Source organism: Berghia stephanieae, chromosome 3 (assembly GCF_034508935.2).
Source record: "Berghia stephanieae isolate SIO BIC M18660-M18661 chromosome 3, UCSD_Bste_1.3, whole genome shotgun sequence".
In the NCBI taxonomy this organism is placed as follows: Eukaryota; Metazoa; Mollusca; class Gastropoda; order Nudibranchia; family Aeolidiidae; genus Berghia; species Berghia stephanieae.
In genome coordinates, this window is record NC_088362.1 from 66,990,822 (window position 1) to 67,008,488 (window position 17,667).

Here is a 17,667-nt window from a genome sequence, read left to right on the forward strand (position 1 = left end):
TCTGTCTGAAAAAAATGTAATATCGCCTAACAGACATCATGTAGGATGTTAAGTGTTGCTGTTGGCCTGTGACACCCTGTAAAGCGCTTTGAGACTTCGAGCGGATATTGCGCTATATAAAAACTCTCGTTAGTATTTGTGACAATGATAGCAGTGATGTTATTCTTGTTTCGATGATGAAATGATGGTAGTGGTGGTGTCACTGATCAAGAAGCTAGAGTGATAAAGTTGATGGCAATGGTGACGCTTTTGTGTGCGCGTATGGTATTGATATTTAAAATGATTTTTTTTTTTTTTTTTTTTTTTTTTTTTTTTTTTTTTTGTTTTTTTTTTTTTTTAAATGGCGGCGCTGAATAGCGACGCACAGTTACACCTTGTGATGAATTCTTTTGGTATTTATTTGTTTCATGACAACATTTCACTCATTTACGTATTAAACAGTGTATGATTGTTCGTATTGATAAATGGTATGTACTTTAAACGTTAACGTTTAGAATTCTGCTTCAAATCCTCGGAAAAATCGTTCGAATCAATGTATCTGACCAAAGGAAATCGAAATGGCGGCGGCTATATTTACTTCCGACACAAAATTGCACCGCTATTTTCATCTTTTTACGCGATTTGTTGATTGAAGACCTATTCTTCGCTTAATATTATATTAAGCGTGGTATGATGATTTAGAATTATAAAAATAATATTGCTTATACTTCAGATTGTACACTTCTGCTCAAAATTTTCTTCTATCAATGTCAACTCAAGGAAAACAAAATGGCGACAGTTATATTTATTCCCGAGACGACCTTCTTCGACTTAAGCCATCCTTACTTTCAATACAACCGAGAGCCGTTATTTCCCACAATGAAATAATAAAGAAAATGAATGGGAAAAGGAAAAGGGGCAAAAGAGGAGGCGTGAAAAACCGACTTCATAGACGAGGATCTAAACCACCACTCCCTTCAATAATACTTTCCAATGTTAGATCTCTTCGTAATAAGATAGACACCCTCACTGCTCTCTCCAAGTTTGATTATGATTATAAAAATGCATGCATTATTTGTCTTACGGAAACATGGCTTTCGTCTATGGACACCGATAGTAGTATTGATTTGGCAAATTTTACTTTGTACAGAAAGGATAGAGACACGTCATTAGGGAAAAACAAAGGGGGAGGTCTATGCATATACGTGAATGATAGATGGTGTAAAATTGTAAATATAAAAGATCAAATTGACACGCCTAATATTGAACTACTTTCTTTGTCTCTACGTCCACACTACTTGCCTCGAGAGTTTCGTATTGTCACCATTGTTAATATTTATATTCCACCTAGCGCAAAAATTGAGAAAGCATACCAATTAATAAATGAGCATGTATCGTCATTACTACTACGTCACCCGGACAGTCCACTTATTATTGTTGGTGATTTTAATCATTGTCAGCTGCCCATAGCTGGACTAGAACAGTTCGTCACCTGCAAAACACGAGGAAACAACACGCTTGATCTGTGCTATAGCAATATAAAGAACGCCTACAAAGCGCTACAAAAACAACCGATAGCCACATCTGATCATAATACCATTCACCTAGTACCGACGTACATCTCTAAATTAAAGAGTGAGAAACCAACTGTAGTATATCGCCATATCTGGACTCAAGAGGCAATCCAACGACTGAACGGCTGTTTTGACTGTACTCAGTGGGAGACATTAAGGGTAGAAGGTGACAGTATTGATGAATGGACCGAAACTTTGACATGTTATATTACATTTTGTGTGGATTTATGCGTGGAAAAAAAAGAAATTAAGATATTTCCTAACAATAAGCCATGGGTTACAAAGCGACTTAAATATTTACTCAATGAAAAGAAAATTGCCTATATGAGTGGTGACATTAAACTAGAATTTGAAAAGGGAAAGGAGATCAGAAATACAATAAAAGAAGAGAAGGTTGAATACAAAAATAAAATGGAGCGACAACTGAGATTGGGCTTCGCAAGGAAAGCATGGGAGATGATAAAACAAATGGGAGGAGTAGACCAAAAGAAACGAACATTCCCACAAGGAAAAACGAAAAACTGATGTCAACAAATTAAATGATTTTTACTGTCGTTTTGACAGGCTCCCACCTGTTCACAACGGTTTGTCAAATGACAATGAGCCACCTCCAGATATTGAAGAAGAAACCGTAAGCTCCCTCTTCCGGAGATGTAAAGAACATAAAGCACCAGGACCAGACAACATTACCGGAACTATTTTGAAAAACTGTCACCAACAACTGGCTATACCTTATACAAAACTTTTTCAAAGGTCAATCGATGAACAATCAGTGCCAGTACTTTGGAAAACATCGATTGTCGTTCCAGTTCCAAAAAAGCGTTGTCCGACCGTATTGAATGACTTCCGTCCAGTGGCGCTTACATCGTTTGTAATGAAATGTTTAGAAAAAAATTTAAAATCTAGCTCCTACAAAAATGTTATGACCTGAAATTGCTAGATCCGTACCAATTTGCATACCAGCAACATCTCAGTGTTGAAGACGCACTATTAACCGCCACAAATTTGATCTCGAAACACCTTGACCAAACGCCCTCGAATTACGCCAGAATCCTGTTTGTCGACTTTTCGTCAGCTTTTAATGCCATGAACACAGATATTTTGCTTCAAAAGTTGTGCAGCATGGATATTCCAAACTACCTTATTAAATGGTATAAAGAGTTTCTGACCCATAGACCGCAATGTGTAAAATTGGGTGAATATATCTCCAACAAAAGAACGTTGTCTAACGGATGTCCCCAAGGCTGTGTGAGTTCCCCAATCCTGTACATCTTATACACCAACGACTGCAGACCATCCTTTGAAAATTGTTTTATAGTAAAATATGCAGATGATACTGCTATTCTTGGCTTATTAAAAGATAAAGTTACCGAAAAGAATTATTTCAAACAAATAAATATATTCACCGATTGGTGTAAACAAAATCAGCTTGAATTAAATGTTGAAAAAACGAAAGAACAGGTGTTTGGTGTAAAAAATAAAAACGACTTAAAGTGTGTGGCGATCGGTAAAGATGATGTTGAGATAGTTGACTATTTTAAATATTTAGGAATAACCATTGATAGTTCCCTCAATTTCTCTCAACATATTAATATAATTTCTAAGAAAGTTGCCCAAAGATTATACATCCTAAGGAAATTGAGAACATTTCAAGTAAGGAAGAAAACTATGTTAAGAGTTTATGACTCATTGATTAAAAGTGTAATTGCGTTTGGCTGCACCATATGGTTTGGAGGATGCCGACTTAAAGATAAATCAAAAATTTCAAAATCTATCAAAGAGGCATCAAAAATAATAAACCATCCTCTTGATGGAGTAGAAAGAATTCATGGAAAAGCAATAGAAAGGAAAGCATTCTCAATTACCAACAATAAAAAACATATTTTATACCATGAATTTAGTCTTTTACCATCTGGGAGAAGGTTTTGTCAGATTAAATGTAGAACTAACAAGTATAAATCAACGTTCGTTCCATCAGCAATAAAAATTTTGAATATTTCATATGGTACAGAAAAACCAAGGATTGATTCGTTGACTGATTAACTGATTAATTTATTTAATGTAAGATTAACTGACCAATTGATAATGATGATAATTTTTGGTGTCGAATTGCCACAATCGTAACAAATTGAAAACGAAATGAATATGTTTATGTTGTGTATATCGCACGTGTGAGAAAGAAAGAGAGAGAGAGAGAGAGAGAGAGAGAGAGAGAGAGAGAAGAGAGAGAGAGAGAGAGAGGAGAAAATAAGTAGGAGTGAAATATCTGTTCAATCTTAGTTATCGTTTAACATTATAACAAGTGTAACTAAATGACAAATTGCCATATTTATGGACAATAAAGATCTATTATTATTATTATTATTATTATTATTATTATTATTATTATTATTATTATTATTATTATTATTATTAGAGTGGTGGTGGCTGAGATGATAGTTATGATTTTGCTAGTGATGGCAATAATTGATATGACCATGGTAATGGTAGGTATAATGCTGTGGTGGTGATATTGATTGTGGTGCTGATGATACTTATGATATTGTGCAAATGATGGTGGTAGCGATTCTGATGGTAATGATTATGTTGTAAAAGTGCTTGTGGTAGTGATGGTGATGGTTTTAAAATTGATGTGGATCGACGTGCAATTATTTTTAGGTCTGATAACAATTTCCTTATGGGCTCATTCTTGTAATAGAAATCTTTTAAAAAATGACGCAAAATACATTATACAACAATGTTAAACCAGGCCCATAAGTGGATTCGGATGTCAGACCTGCGTGTTTGTTAACCTACAATGCAGCACAAATCCTTTTGAAATGGTATTATTTTTTCCACTATAACACAATATGTCGAATGCTTGGCAGGTCTGTATCACTCCGTACATAGATACGTTAGTTGTAATAATATCTATTGAAATACCACCTTGAGTGGCGATAAGCCAAAAATTACACATCTGGAATACAACATTTGCATACAAAGTTGTTTGAGTACAGACTTATTGATACAAATCGTGGATTTATTTTTCTTGTAACCATTGTTTAAAATATATCAATCTTATTATGTATATATTTCCGTCTTTTTATTTTTTAATTTTAAACTAAAGTTAGGAATTTGTTTTTGGCCAGTAATCGTAACTTTATCAGACTTATTAGACCCCTACCCAGATCAAAACAACAACCCCAACCCCCCTGACAACATTACCCCTTGTTCTGAGTTTAAGAACATAGGCAAGTTATTGTTCTTAGGCCGAACGGGGCTTTTTATGTTCATTCTATTTCACCCAGTTTCAACCCGTAGACATTTTAAAGCCCATCCCGTTGACATTCTAACTTCTCGTCAGGGCAAAAGTGGATACCAAATACTTAATAGTATTAGCTAACGAACGAAGTACTGAAAATATTGAGGACTTGGTATTAGTGTCCTTTAATAATCTTTAATATATTGACATCGTCTATGGAGATAAGTTTAAATGCAAAGTTGTGCTTTCGGCTTTGGAATTAATTTGCGTGTTGTAAAGCCGCCAAATTCCATCCCGTCTATACAATTACGGCTCGTTTACTGCCAATTTGATAACGCATTGAATTCGCCATGAATTAAATCTATCATTATGTCATACAGCTAGTCTACTCAAGACTGTACAACTTATAACAACATTTTTTGAAGTTAAAGGACAGGTATCGACATCGTTGAAAAATTTTGGCTAAATTCAAGCTATTATTGATGGCACTCACTGAATTATCAAGGTTATTAAAACTGCTTCTTAAGAGATACAGAAATTTGGTGGGTTTTTTTTTTTTTTTGCGCTGCTTATACTATTATGACTAATATAATATTTTGACAAATTGAATACTAGTCATTTAAAACAAATAGTTACTGAGTGCTTACCTACTATTACAGATTGAAAAAAAAATGTAAAAAGGCAAAACACACGTAGACACACAATAGACACACACACACACACACACACACACACACAAATCAAACAAAAGCAGGGAAAATACCAACAAAAGAAAACAAATAAAAAAGAACAACAATAACCCCCCCCCCCCCCAAAAAAAACAACAAAAAAAAACAACAAAAAACAACAACAAAAAAACAACAAAACAACAACCTCCCCCCCCCCCCCCAAAGAAAAAACAAAACAAAAAACCAAAACAAAGAACACTTGCCGAATCTTCCTCTGTGCCTAGCCAACCCAAACTCTCGAGCAGGTATTTGTTGAATGGGATACTTACCAATAGGAGAACACGACAATTGTTCCTTATAAGAAATCAATCACCATTCTGGAATAAAAATCATATCCCAGAAGAAAAAAAACAAACAAAAAAAACCCACGAAATTAACACACACACACACACCTCAAACACACACACACACACACACTTAACTGATTATTTGACTCACAAACAGAGGTGGGGTTTGTGAAACATTTAAGACGATACGGATATATCATGTAATTACGTGGATTCGAATCCAGCTCAGTAAAAGCAAAAACGGAATATTGCCCAGCTTTAGTGTGAAGGACGAATAGTGCAAGCAACACTGTCCGTACGTACGGCAACCACGATTGATGCTATTCGACCTTAAGGACGAATAGGGCTACCCTAAATTAAAAATCCAGATTCCAAGTTTCATTTCTTACTGTTATATTTGTTGTAATAAATTCGAAATCCAAATCAAATAGCATCGTCATAATTCAATCAGTTTCATAAATTCCAAATCCGTAAAATCAGTCCAGATGTTAATTCATTTTGCCTATGTAACCATTTTCAATATATGTGGAATATTTCTAAGTCCGTAAAAGCAAATAAAATTATGGTGAGCACAAAATGTTTAAAGTAATAACGTGCAACTCATAGTGAAGTAGAATCCCGATTTGATCAGAAACACTCTGTTTTATATCCTATTGTAAAGTGTTCCCACAATTCCTTTAACCAAAGGTCAGTTTTTACGCCCAAATAATCAAAGGTCGTACGCCCAAATAATAAATACCAATTATATAATTCGATGCTTTGTCCCCAAATACCAAGTAACACAGATCAAAGAAAGTAATTTTCTAGTACTCAATATAATGACCAAGTTTAACTGATATACAAGCATCGTGAACTCATTAAATCCACTTGCTGAAGCTAACTCTCTTACAGAAGAACGAGAAGAAGAAGAAGAAGAAGAAGAAGAAGAAGAAGAAGAAGAAGAAGAAGAAGAAGAAGAAGAAGAAGAAGAAGAAGAAGAAGAAGAAGAAGAAGAAGAAGAAGAAGAAGAAGTAGGAGGAGGAGAAGAAGAAGAAGAAGTAGTAGAAGAAGAAGAAGAAGAAGAAGAAGAAGAAGAAGAAGAAGAAGAAGAAGAAGAAGAAGAAGAGGAGGAGGAGCAGGAGGAGAAGGAGGGGGTGGAGGAGTTTCTCACCGATTTGTAGCCGTGGGAGCCCCGTGCTCAGTATTGAACGGGTTGAAATGACCACCAGTTGATTTGCATCCACCGGTTATATCTCCGAACTCATGAACGTGGAAGCCGTGTTTGAATTGGGAGTCAGTACTGCCCTCTGGAACAGGGTCTAAGCCAGACACTTGAACCGTTATCGAGATGAGGTCATTCTCACTCGCCTGAAATGGAAGTGGGAGAAAAAAAATGTTAATCGGATCGCTTTGATTTTAGTATACCTTCCGCTAGACATGCAAACAGAATCCGTACCCTTGGTTGACCTTGTGGTGAAGCAAACCATTCTTTCCAATGTATATTTCCAAAATCATTGACCTGTTTCAATTTAATTGAGAATTTAAAATAACACATCATTAAATTATTCCATAGCGCTTGATCATTACTTTATTTCAACGTTTTTAAAGATTCTTAATATTCCTTATGAATCTCAACCTTTTTAAGTATTTGCACAGTATTGGACCGTACACTGATAAGACAATGCCTTTCTGTTTCTATCTGGAAAACCTGACGTGCATGAAAAAAAAATGAAATATTCTTCATTCGCCCCCAAGGGAAAATGTATCTTTAGAATCTGTTCCAAGGGAAGGCTGGAATAACACAGGCGTTAGCCGTGGTTCAGCGTCACAAAATGAGCTAGGGAGAGGTGACTTCCTTAAAGCACAGCAAGACATAGAGCCTCTCGGTACCTTCTGGGTACGGAGCAATGATCATACCGCTGTCATAGGCTGTCCCAACATGCTGGTAGATGTGTTGCTGTACTTTCCTAAAAGTAGATAAACATTTCATAATCTATTTGATTCGGTGATGACGACCTGCCACCCGTTGCCATTTATAGAAAACATGCTGTCAATTCAAACACTCACACTCTTTATTGCTGTTCAAATAATCAAATAATAACAAATCGTTTAACATGTAACTCTCCAGTCTTCGCTCATGAATGGGTAATCGAAGATAATCTACACAAATAACGTTTTACATTCAATCCGCAGGGATAATCATTATATAGAATGCATACCACACGGAATGATAATCGGCCCTCCATAATATGTTGAACATTGTTCACTAGTATTTATAATGATGATGATTATGAAGAAGTATTGGTGTTGTATACTGTTAAAAATGCATTGTAATTCTATGTTAAGGCCCCGATAGACGTACGTTTTGTACCGGTGACGGAGCTCGGGTTAATAATAATAATAATTATATAATAATAATATAATAATAATAATAATAATAATAATAATAATAATAATAATAATATAATAATAATAATAATAATAATAATAATAATAATAATAATAATAATAATAATAACTAAATAACAATAATAATAATAATAATAATAATAATAATAATAATAATAATAATAATAATAATAATAATAATAATAATATAATAATAATAATAATAATAATAATAATAATAATAATATAATAATAATAATAATAATAATAATAATAATAATAATAATAATAATAATAATTAACTGCTATTGTCATGCATTGGAAATTACGAAAATTGGAAAACACTTTTTTTATTTTGTGTGAAATCCATTATAAGTTTTACGGTGATCAAAAACAAAACCTTTTGTTCATCTAGGCTACCTCTTCCTGACTCAAAATTTATAAAAATATCATTTTTTAAAAATGATAACACAACATCTATTTGGCGCAATATCTACTAGACGTGCACAACGCGGTTTACAGTGGGTTCCAAGCCAACAGCAATCCTAAACATGAAGTACCAGACATGGCGCATGTCAGGCGATATTACAATTTTTTTCCGACAAAGACAACGAACGGCCATGTACTCATTTTACACCTGAGTACGGTGAGAGAGTGTGAATAAAGAGCCTTTTCCAAGGACTCAACTCTGCGCCACTCAGAGCGGGTCTCGAAACCTGGACTTTTCGATACGAAAGCGAGAGCCATACCACTAGGCCCCATCACAGAACAGGGAGGGGCACTGTTCTGTCGACCACATAGCCTCACTATTAATTAAAATTTATTTCTAATTTCAACAATTTTGGAGTAAAGACATAGTTCTTGGTATCAAATCTTTTGTAAATTTGACACTGATCACGAATCTGATGTCAAAACAGTGAAAATCCGAAAGCAATTGTCCACTTTTTTATACTGCCACGCCCCCAATAGCCAATCGCCTTGAAAAATATCAAGGTGGGATTTGCGAGTGACCGACCGTCCCTCTGCTTGTCGCCCAGGTAGTTGGCCATAAGCCCACCATAGACGCTGATATCCGCTGATCGCGGATCGGATGACCTATCGCTGTGATCCGATCCCTGCGTTTATCGCAGATGATTTTTGCCCACATACGGGGAGATATTTTTTTGAGGCGATCGGCGATCGGGGGCGTGGCAGTATAAAAAGTGGACAATTTTTTTCGGATTTTCGCTGTTTTCACGTCGGATTCGTGATCAGCGTCAAATTTACAATAGGTTTGATACTAAGAACTGTGTGTTTACTTCAAAAATTGGTGAAATTAGAAATAAATTTTAATTAATAGTGAGGCTATGTGGCCGACAGAACCGATCCCAGTTACTGTCTGTTATTCTATCTTTCGTCTTGCGCACAATAGTGATTACTTCTCACTAAATTATATCAATTAGACTGTTGAAGGAACGAAATTTACATCATTCCACTCTTTGTTATTGTATTAAGGCAGTCATTTTGGTAATTCATCATCATCATTGCCTTTTTCACCCTGGGTCAGGGTATAGGCCACAGACAAACAGTTTCCATCCTTCTCTATCCTGAGCCAACTTTTTTATCTCATTCCAGGTCTTACCACTTCTTTGTATATCAGCTTCTTTAATTCTTCTCCATGTTCCTCGTGGCCTTCCCCTTGATCTTCTGCCCTGAGGGTTCCAGTCCAATACTTTCTTTGTTATAGTTGAGTCATTCTTTCTAAGCGTGTGTCCAATCCACCTCCATCGTCTTCTTCCTATATCCTCTCCCACTGGTTTCTGCTGTGTTCTTTTCCATACTTCTTCATTTTTTATTCTATCCATCCATTTTATTCTGAGTAGCTTACGCATGCACCTGTTTACGAAAATCTGTACCCTCCTTATACATGCCTGTGATGCGTTCCAAGTTTCACATCCATACAGTAGGACAGACTTCACGTTTGAGTTGAAAAGTCTTAGCTTTAGTTGAAGGGAGATATCTTTAGTTCTCCAAACTCTGTTCAAAGATGTGAATGCAGCCTGTGCCTTTCCTATTCGTGCTTTCACCTCTGCTTCCGTGCCTCCATCCTTGTCAATTATACTTCCGAGATAGCAGAAAGTGTCTATATCTTCGAGTTCCTGATCTTTTACTTTGATCTGCTCCCTTTGACGCGTACCTATCCTCAAGACCTTTGACTTTGCAGGGTGAATTCTTAGACCAATTGATTCCGAGAGGCTGTTTATAATTGTGGTTTTTGCTTGCATCTGGTCCTGGGTGTGGGACAGAAGAGCCAGATCATCTGCAAAATCCAGATCATCCAACTGTGTCCAGGGGGTCCACTGCATCCCATTTCTTCTCCCTTTGGAGGTTTCCTTCATTAGCCAATCAATGGCAAGGATGAACAGGAATGGTGAGAGCAAGCATCCCTGCTTGACACCAGTCTTAATTTCAAAGCTGTCAGTAAGCTGATCTTCATGTACAACCCTGCAACTTGATCCTTCATACATTTCCTTAATGAGGTTTACTATCTTTTCAGGGAGTCCATAATGTGCCAGAATTTTCCACAATGTTGCTCTGTCAATACTGTCGAAAGCCTTCTCGTAATCCAGAAAGTTGACAATAAGAGGAGAGTTCCATTCTATAGACTGTTCTACTATGACTCGCAGAGAGGCAATCTGGTCGGTGGTTGAACGGTTTTTCCGAAAACCTGCCTGTTCGTCCCGCAGTTTAGCATCTGTTGCATTCTTAATTCTCTCTAAAATAATACGGTTGAAAACCTTTCCTGGGATAGAAAGAAGAGTGATGCCTCGATAATTATTACAATTACTGAGGTCCCCTTTCTTTGGAAGCTTGATAAGATGTCCTTCCTTCCAATCCTTTGGGAATATCCCGTCATTCCAGATTCTCTCAAATAGTGGGTGCAGGGCCTCAGCATTTCTTTTCGCATCAACTTTTAGAGCCTCCGGTGGAATCTGGTCTGGTCCAGCAGCTTTCCCCCTTTTCATCTTGTTAATGGCACCCACAATCTCTGCTATCGATGGTGGATCACAGCTAATTGGTAGCTCATTCCTTGCAGGCAAAATTTCTGGCTGGTTGTCTGGTGGTGGTCTGTTCAGAAGGCAGTTGAAATGTTCCCTCCATCGTTCAGATTGAGCCTCTTTTCCAAAAATAGTTTTCCCATCTTTGTCTTTGACTGGTACCTCTGGTTTCCCATATTTTCCAGCAAGTGTCTTGGTAGTTTGATAAAGGATCCTCATGTGTCCTCCAGTCGCTGCTGCTTCTGCTTTCTCTGCAAGTCTGTTCATGAATGCTTCCTTGTCTTTCTTCACAGATCTTTTGACTTCCTTAGCTATGGCGCGATACTGCTCTTGTGCATCCAGCCTTGAAGCCCTTGTTCGGCTTGCATTCACTTGTTCCTTCCTTGTTCTCCTCTTTTCAATAAGGTCCAAGGTGGTTGGACTTATCCATTCTTTATGTTCCGATTTCTTTACCCCCAATACCTCATGGAGAGGTGCTTCCTTTAAAAACACAGCCGACAAAGAGCCCCCTCGGTACCTTCTTGGTTCGGAGCAATGATCATAAACCCCCTGTCATATGGTGTCCCAACTGGGTGGTTTTTTGGTTGCTGTTTCTTTTCCCAAAAGTAGATTAAAAAATTTCCCTAATCTATTTTTTTCGGTGATGACGACCTGCCACCCTTTTCCTTTTTAGAAAACATGCTGTCAATTAAAACCCCCACACTCGGGTTTTTGCTGTTCAAATAATTTAAAAATAACAAATCGGGTTTTAAAAATTAACTCTTTCCCGTCTTTTGCTCCCCTTTTAATGGGTAAAAACGAAGATAATCTTCACAAAAAACTTTTACATTCAATTTCCCCAGGTTAAAATTATATAGAATGCCCTACCCACACGGAAAATTTTTAAACGGCCCCCCCTATTAAAAATTTTAACTTGTTCCTAAATTTTTTTAATGATGTTTATTATAAGAAGTATGGTGTTGTTAATGTTTTAAAAAACTTTTTAATTTTTAGGTTAAGGCCCCCTTTTTTTGGGAGGGTTTTTTCCGGTGCGGGCTCTTAAAAAAATTAAAATTTTAATTTTAAAAAAATTTTAAAATTTTTGGGTTTTTTTTTTTTTTAAAATTAATTTTAATGATTAATAAAAATAATAATTTAAAAAATAATAATATTTTTAAAAAGTAATAAAAAAACAATAAAATAACCAATAAAAAATTAAAAAATAAAATAATTAAAAATAATAAAATAATAAAAAATAAAAATAAAATTTTAAAAAAAATAATAATAAAATAATAATAATAATAAAATAATAATAATAATAAAATTTAAAAATAATTAATAATAATAATTTAAAAATAATAATAAAAATAAAAATAATTAAAAGGCTATTATGTCATGCCATTGGAAATTAAAGAAAATTGGAAAAAAAACTTTTTTTTATTTTGGGGGAAATCCATTATAAAATTTTTCGGTGTTTAAAAACGGGAAAACCTTTTTTTTTTATTTGGCTACCCCCTTTCCGGGTCCAAAAAATTTTTAAAAATTTAATTTTTTTAAAAAGATTAAAAAAAATTTTTTAAAACCGAGACTACAAACCAAAAATTTTAAAACTTAAACCGAAAAAAACGCCATTGCCGGGAAAGGGGAAAAAAAAATTTTTTTAAAAAAACGCGGGAAAAGGCCAATAAAATTTTAAAAAGGACCCATGGGGTCGTGGGAAAAAAATTTTTTGGCCACAATTTTCCCCCTGACGGGCACAACGCGGTTTACAGTGGGTTCCAAGCCAACAGCAATCCTAAACATGAAGTACCAGACATGGCGCATGTCAGGCGATATTACAATTTTTTTCCGACAAAGACAACGAACGGCCATGTACTCATTTTACACCTGAGTACGGTGAGAGAGTGTGAATAAAGAGCCTTTTCCAAGGACTCAACTCTGCGCCACTCAGAGCGGGTCTCGAAACCTGGACTTTTCGATACGAAAGCGAGAGCCATACCACTAGGCCCCATCACAGAACAGGGAGGGGCACTGTTCTGTCGACCACATAGCCTCACTTTTAAATTTAAAATTTATTTCTAATTTCAACAATTTTGGAGTAAAGACATAGTTTCTTGGTATCAAACCTTTGTAAATTTGACACTGATCACGAATCTGACGTCAAAACAGTGAAAATCCGAAAGCAATTGTCCACTTTTTTATACTGCCACGCCCCCAATAGCCAATCGCCTTGAAAAATATCAAGGTGGGATTTGCGAGTGACCGACCGTCCCTCTGCTTGTCGCCCAGGTAGTTGGCCATAAGCCCACCATAGACGCTGATATCCGCTGATCGCGGATCGGATGACCTATCGCTGTGATCCGATCCCTGCGTTTATCGCAGATGATTTTTGCCCACATACGGGGAGATATTTTTTTGAGGCGATCGGCGATCGGGGCGTGGCAGTATAAAAAGTGGACAATTTTTTTCGGATTTTCGCTGTTTTCACGTCGGATTCGTGATCAGCGTCAAATTTACAATAGGTTTGATACTAAGAACTGTGTGTTTACTTCAAAAATTGGTGAAATTAGAAATAAATTTTAATTAATAGTGAGGCTATGTGGCCGACAGAACCGATCCCAGTTACTGTCTGTTATTCTATCTTTCGTCTTGCGCACAATAGTGATTACTTCTCACTAAATTATATCAATTAGACTGTTGAAGGAACGAAATTTACATCATTCCACTCTTTGTTATTGTATTAAGGCAGTCATTTTGGTAATTCATCATCATCATTGCCTTTTTCACCCTGGGTCAGGGTATAGGCCACAGACAAACAGTTTCCATCCTTCTCTATCCTGAGCCAACTTTTTTATCTCATTCCAGGTCTTACCACTTCTTTGTATATCAGCTTCTTTAATTCTTCTCCATGTTCCTCGTGGCCTTCCCCTTGATCTTCTGCCCTGAGGGTTCCAGTCCAATACTTTCTTTGTTATAGTTGAGTCATTCTTTCTAAGCGTGTGTCCAATCCACCTCCATCGTCTTCTTCCTATATCCTCTCCCACTGGTTTCTGCTGTGTTCTTTTCCATACTTCTTCATTTTTTATTCTATCCATCCATTTTATTCTGAGTAGCTTACGCATGCACCTGTTTACGAAAATCTGTACCCTCCTTATACATGCCTGTGATGCGTTCCAAGTTTCACATCCATACAGTAGGACAGACTTCACGTTTGAGTTGAAAAGTCTTAGCTTTAGTTGAAGGGAGATATCTTTAGTTCTCCAAACTCTGTTCAAAGATGTGAATGCAGCCTGTGCCTTTCCTATTCGTGCTTTCACCTCTGCTTCCGTGCCTCCATCCTTGTCAATTATACTTCCGAGATAGCAGAAAGTGTCTATATCTTCGAGTTCCTGATCTTTTACTTTGATCTGCTCCCTTTGACGCGTACCTATCCTCAAGACCTTTGACTTTGCAGGGTGAATTCTTAGACCAATTGATTCCGAGAGGCTGTTTATAATTGTGGTTTTTGCTTGCATCTGGTCCTGGGTGTGGGACAGAAGAGCCAGATCATCTGCAAAATCCAGATCATCCAACTGTGTCCAGGGGGTCCACTGCATCCCATTTCTTCTCCCTTTGGAGGTTTCCTTCATTAGCCAATCAATGGCAAGGATGAACAGGAATGGTGAGAGCAAGCATCCCTGCTTGACACCAGTCTTAATTTCAAAGCTGTCAGTAAGCTGATCTTCATGTACAACCCTGCAACTTGATCCTTCATACATTTCCTTAATGAGGTTTACTATCTTTTCAGGGAGTCCATAATGTGCCAGAATTTTCCACAATGTTGCTCTGTCAATACTGTCGAAAGCCTTCTCGTAATCCAGAAAGTTGACAATAAGAGGAGAGTTCCATTCTATAGACTGTTCTACTATGACTCGCAGAGAGGCAATCTGGTCGGTGGTTGAACGGTTTTTCCGAAAACCTGCCTGTTCGTCCCGCAGTTTAGCATCTGTTGCATTCTTAATTCTCTCTAAAATAATACGGTTGAAAACCTTTCCTGGGATAGAAAGAAGAGTGATGCCTCGATAATTATTACAATTACTGAGGTCCCCTTTCTTTGGAAGCTTGATAAGATGTCCTTCCTTCCAATCCTTTGGGAATATCCCGTCATTCCAGATTCTCTCAAATAGTGGGTGCAGGGCCTCAGCATTTCTTTTCGCATCAACTTTTAGAGCCTCCGGTGGAATCTGGTCTGGTCCAGCAGCTTTCCCCCTTTTCATCTTGTTAATGGCACCCACAATCTCTGCTATCGATGGTGGATCACAGCTAATTGGTAGCTCATTCCTTGCAGGCAAAATTTCTGGCTGGTTGTCTGGTGGTGGTCTGTTCAGAAGGCAGTTGAAATGTTCCCTCCATCGTTCAGATTGAGCCTCTTTTCCAAAAATAGTTTTCCCATCTTTGTCTTTGACTGGTACCTCTGGTTTCCCATATTTTCCAGCAAGTGTCTTGGTAGTTTGATAAAGGATCCTCATGTGTCCTCCAGTCGCTGCTGCTTCTGCTTTCTCTGCAAGTCTGTTCATGAATGCTTCCTTGTCTTTCTTCACAGATCTTTTGACTTCCTTAGCTATGGCGCGATACTGCTCTTGTGCATCCAGCCTTGAAGCCCTTGTTCGGCTTGCATTCACTTGTTCCTTCCTTGTTCTCCTCTTTTCAATAAGGTCCAAGGTGGTTGGACTTATCCATTCTTTATGTTCCGATTTCTTTACCCCCAATACCTCATGGCAAGTTGTTATGTAGACTTCCTTGATCTTTGCCCAATGTGACTCTACATCTATGTCCTCCTCGAGCTCAGTAAGAGGTTGGAATCTATTACTCAATTGTAGTTTGAATTCCTCATTCTTTTCCCCATCAAGTGCATTCACCTCGAATTTTCTTCTTGTATGTGATCTGGCCCCGTGTTTTCTGAGTCGGAGCTTAAGCTTTGCCAATAGCAGGTGGTGGTCTGATCCAACATCTGCCCCTCTCTGTACTGTCACATCTTCCAATGAACGTCTGAATCTACGAGAGATACAAAAATGATCAATCTGATTCTCTGTCACACCATCTGGTGAGACCCAAGTTGCTTTGTGGATCCTCTTATGGGGGAACACTGATCCTCCAATCACCAAACTGTTGAATGCACAGAAATTTGCAAACCTCTCTCCATTATCATTCATTTCTCCCATGCCATGACGTCCCATGATACCTTCATAGCCTACGTTATCCTGTCCCACTTTTGCATTAGCATCTCCCATCAATATGTTGATGTCTTTCCTTGGCAACTTGTCAATGACTTGTTGTAGCAGACCATAAAATGTATCTTTGTCCTCATCTGTTGCATCATTTGTTGGGGCATAGATCTGTACAATGTTCATGCTGATCTTCTTACTCCGTGTTGTAAAGGACGCCATGATGATCCTTTCTCCGCATTGTTCCCATCCTCTCAGTGACTTCTGGGCAAACTTGCTTAGAATTATTCCTACTCCCTGTGTATGAATCCCGTCCCCTCTCCCTGAATATAAAATCTTCTCCCCAGACTTGAGGTGTTTCTGTCCGGATTGTATCCAGTGGGTTTCGCTTACTCCAAGTATATGCAGCCTGTATCTTCTCATCTCAGTCACAACTTGAGAGCTTTTTCCTGCTTCATACATGGTGCGAACGTTCCACGACGCAATTCGAAGCTGCTTGTTTGGCGAAGACGTCATCGGGTCAGCAGAGTCCTTTCGGCTTTGTCTGTTGTCCTTCATAAATTCTGTAATTCCAGAAACTCTTCGGTCGCCCAAGCTAAAAAAAGGATTTAGTTTGTCTGTCTGTGTTTCTGTAACGGTTTGAGTTTAACGGAAAGGGGTGTTAACCCTTTGCCAACCCCCAACCTGGAGGACCAGGTGACTCAAAGATGGGGGAATCACACACCATTAGTCGCCTTTTACGACACGCTGGCTTGGCGTTGGGCTATTCTTGACCCTCTCATTTGAGGGACCCGGACACCACACGGGGACATTTTGGTAATTAGTTCTCACTAAATTATATCAATCAGACTTTTAACGTTCAAGGTTCCTCGTAGTTTTGTGTGACGGTACGTTATTTCCGACTGGTGGATGTTGTGAGAATTTTACCTAAACTCATAGCATCAATAACCGTCCAAGATATTCGCATCACATGTAGCAATAGCTATAAGAGAGAGAGAGAGAGAGAGAGAGAGAGAGAGAGAGAGAGAGAGAGAGAGAAAATTTACTTGCGCTATATATACCGCTATATTCAATAAAGGTGCTCAAATCACTTTATAAGGGTCTTTGGCCAACATAAAAACATGTTAGACGAGACATGACTGCTAAGCGAAATTGCAATTGTTTCCCGACAGAGACGACGCTGTAAACATCGAAGTACTCATTTTAACAATGAACAAGGTGAGAGAATGCGAGTAAAGAGCCATTTCCAAGGACTCAATTATGCGCCACT

At 37.6% G+C, this 17,667-nt stretch overlaps 1 protein-coding gene across 3 annotated transcripts in view; it reads right to left on the reverse strand.

The window, feature by feature from the left end:
* The window catches only part of LOC144968255 (uncharacterized), a 68,133-nt gene that overhangs the window by 7,216 nt on the left and 43,250 nt on the right, over positions 1–17,667 (reverse strand). For 2 of the 3 annotated variants that reach the window (XM_078906424.1, XM_078906426.1), the window contains exon 3: positions 6,960–7,156. In XM_078906424.1, the coding sequence (XP_078762550.1) occupies positions 6,960–7,156 (197 nt within the window). Of the gene's footprint in view, positions 1–6,959; positions 7,157–17,667 lie in introns of those variants that run through there. The other variant, XR_013644551.1, reaches the window with a different exon arrangement.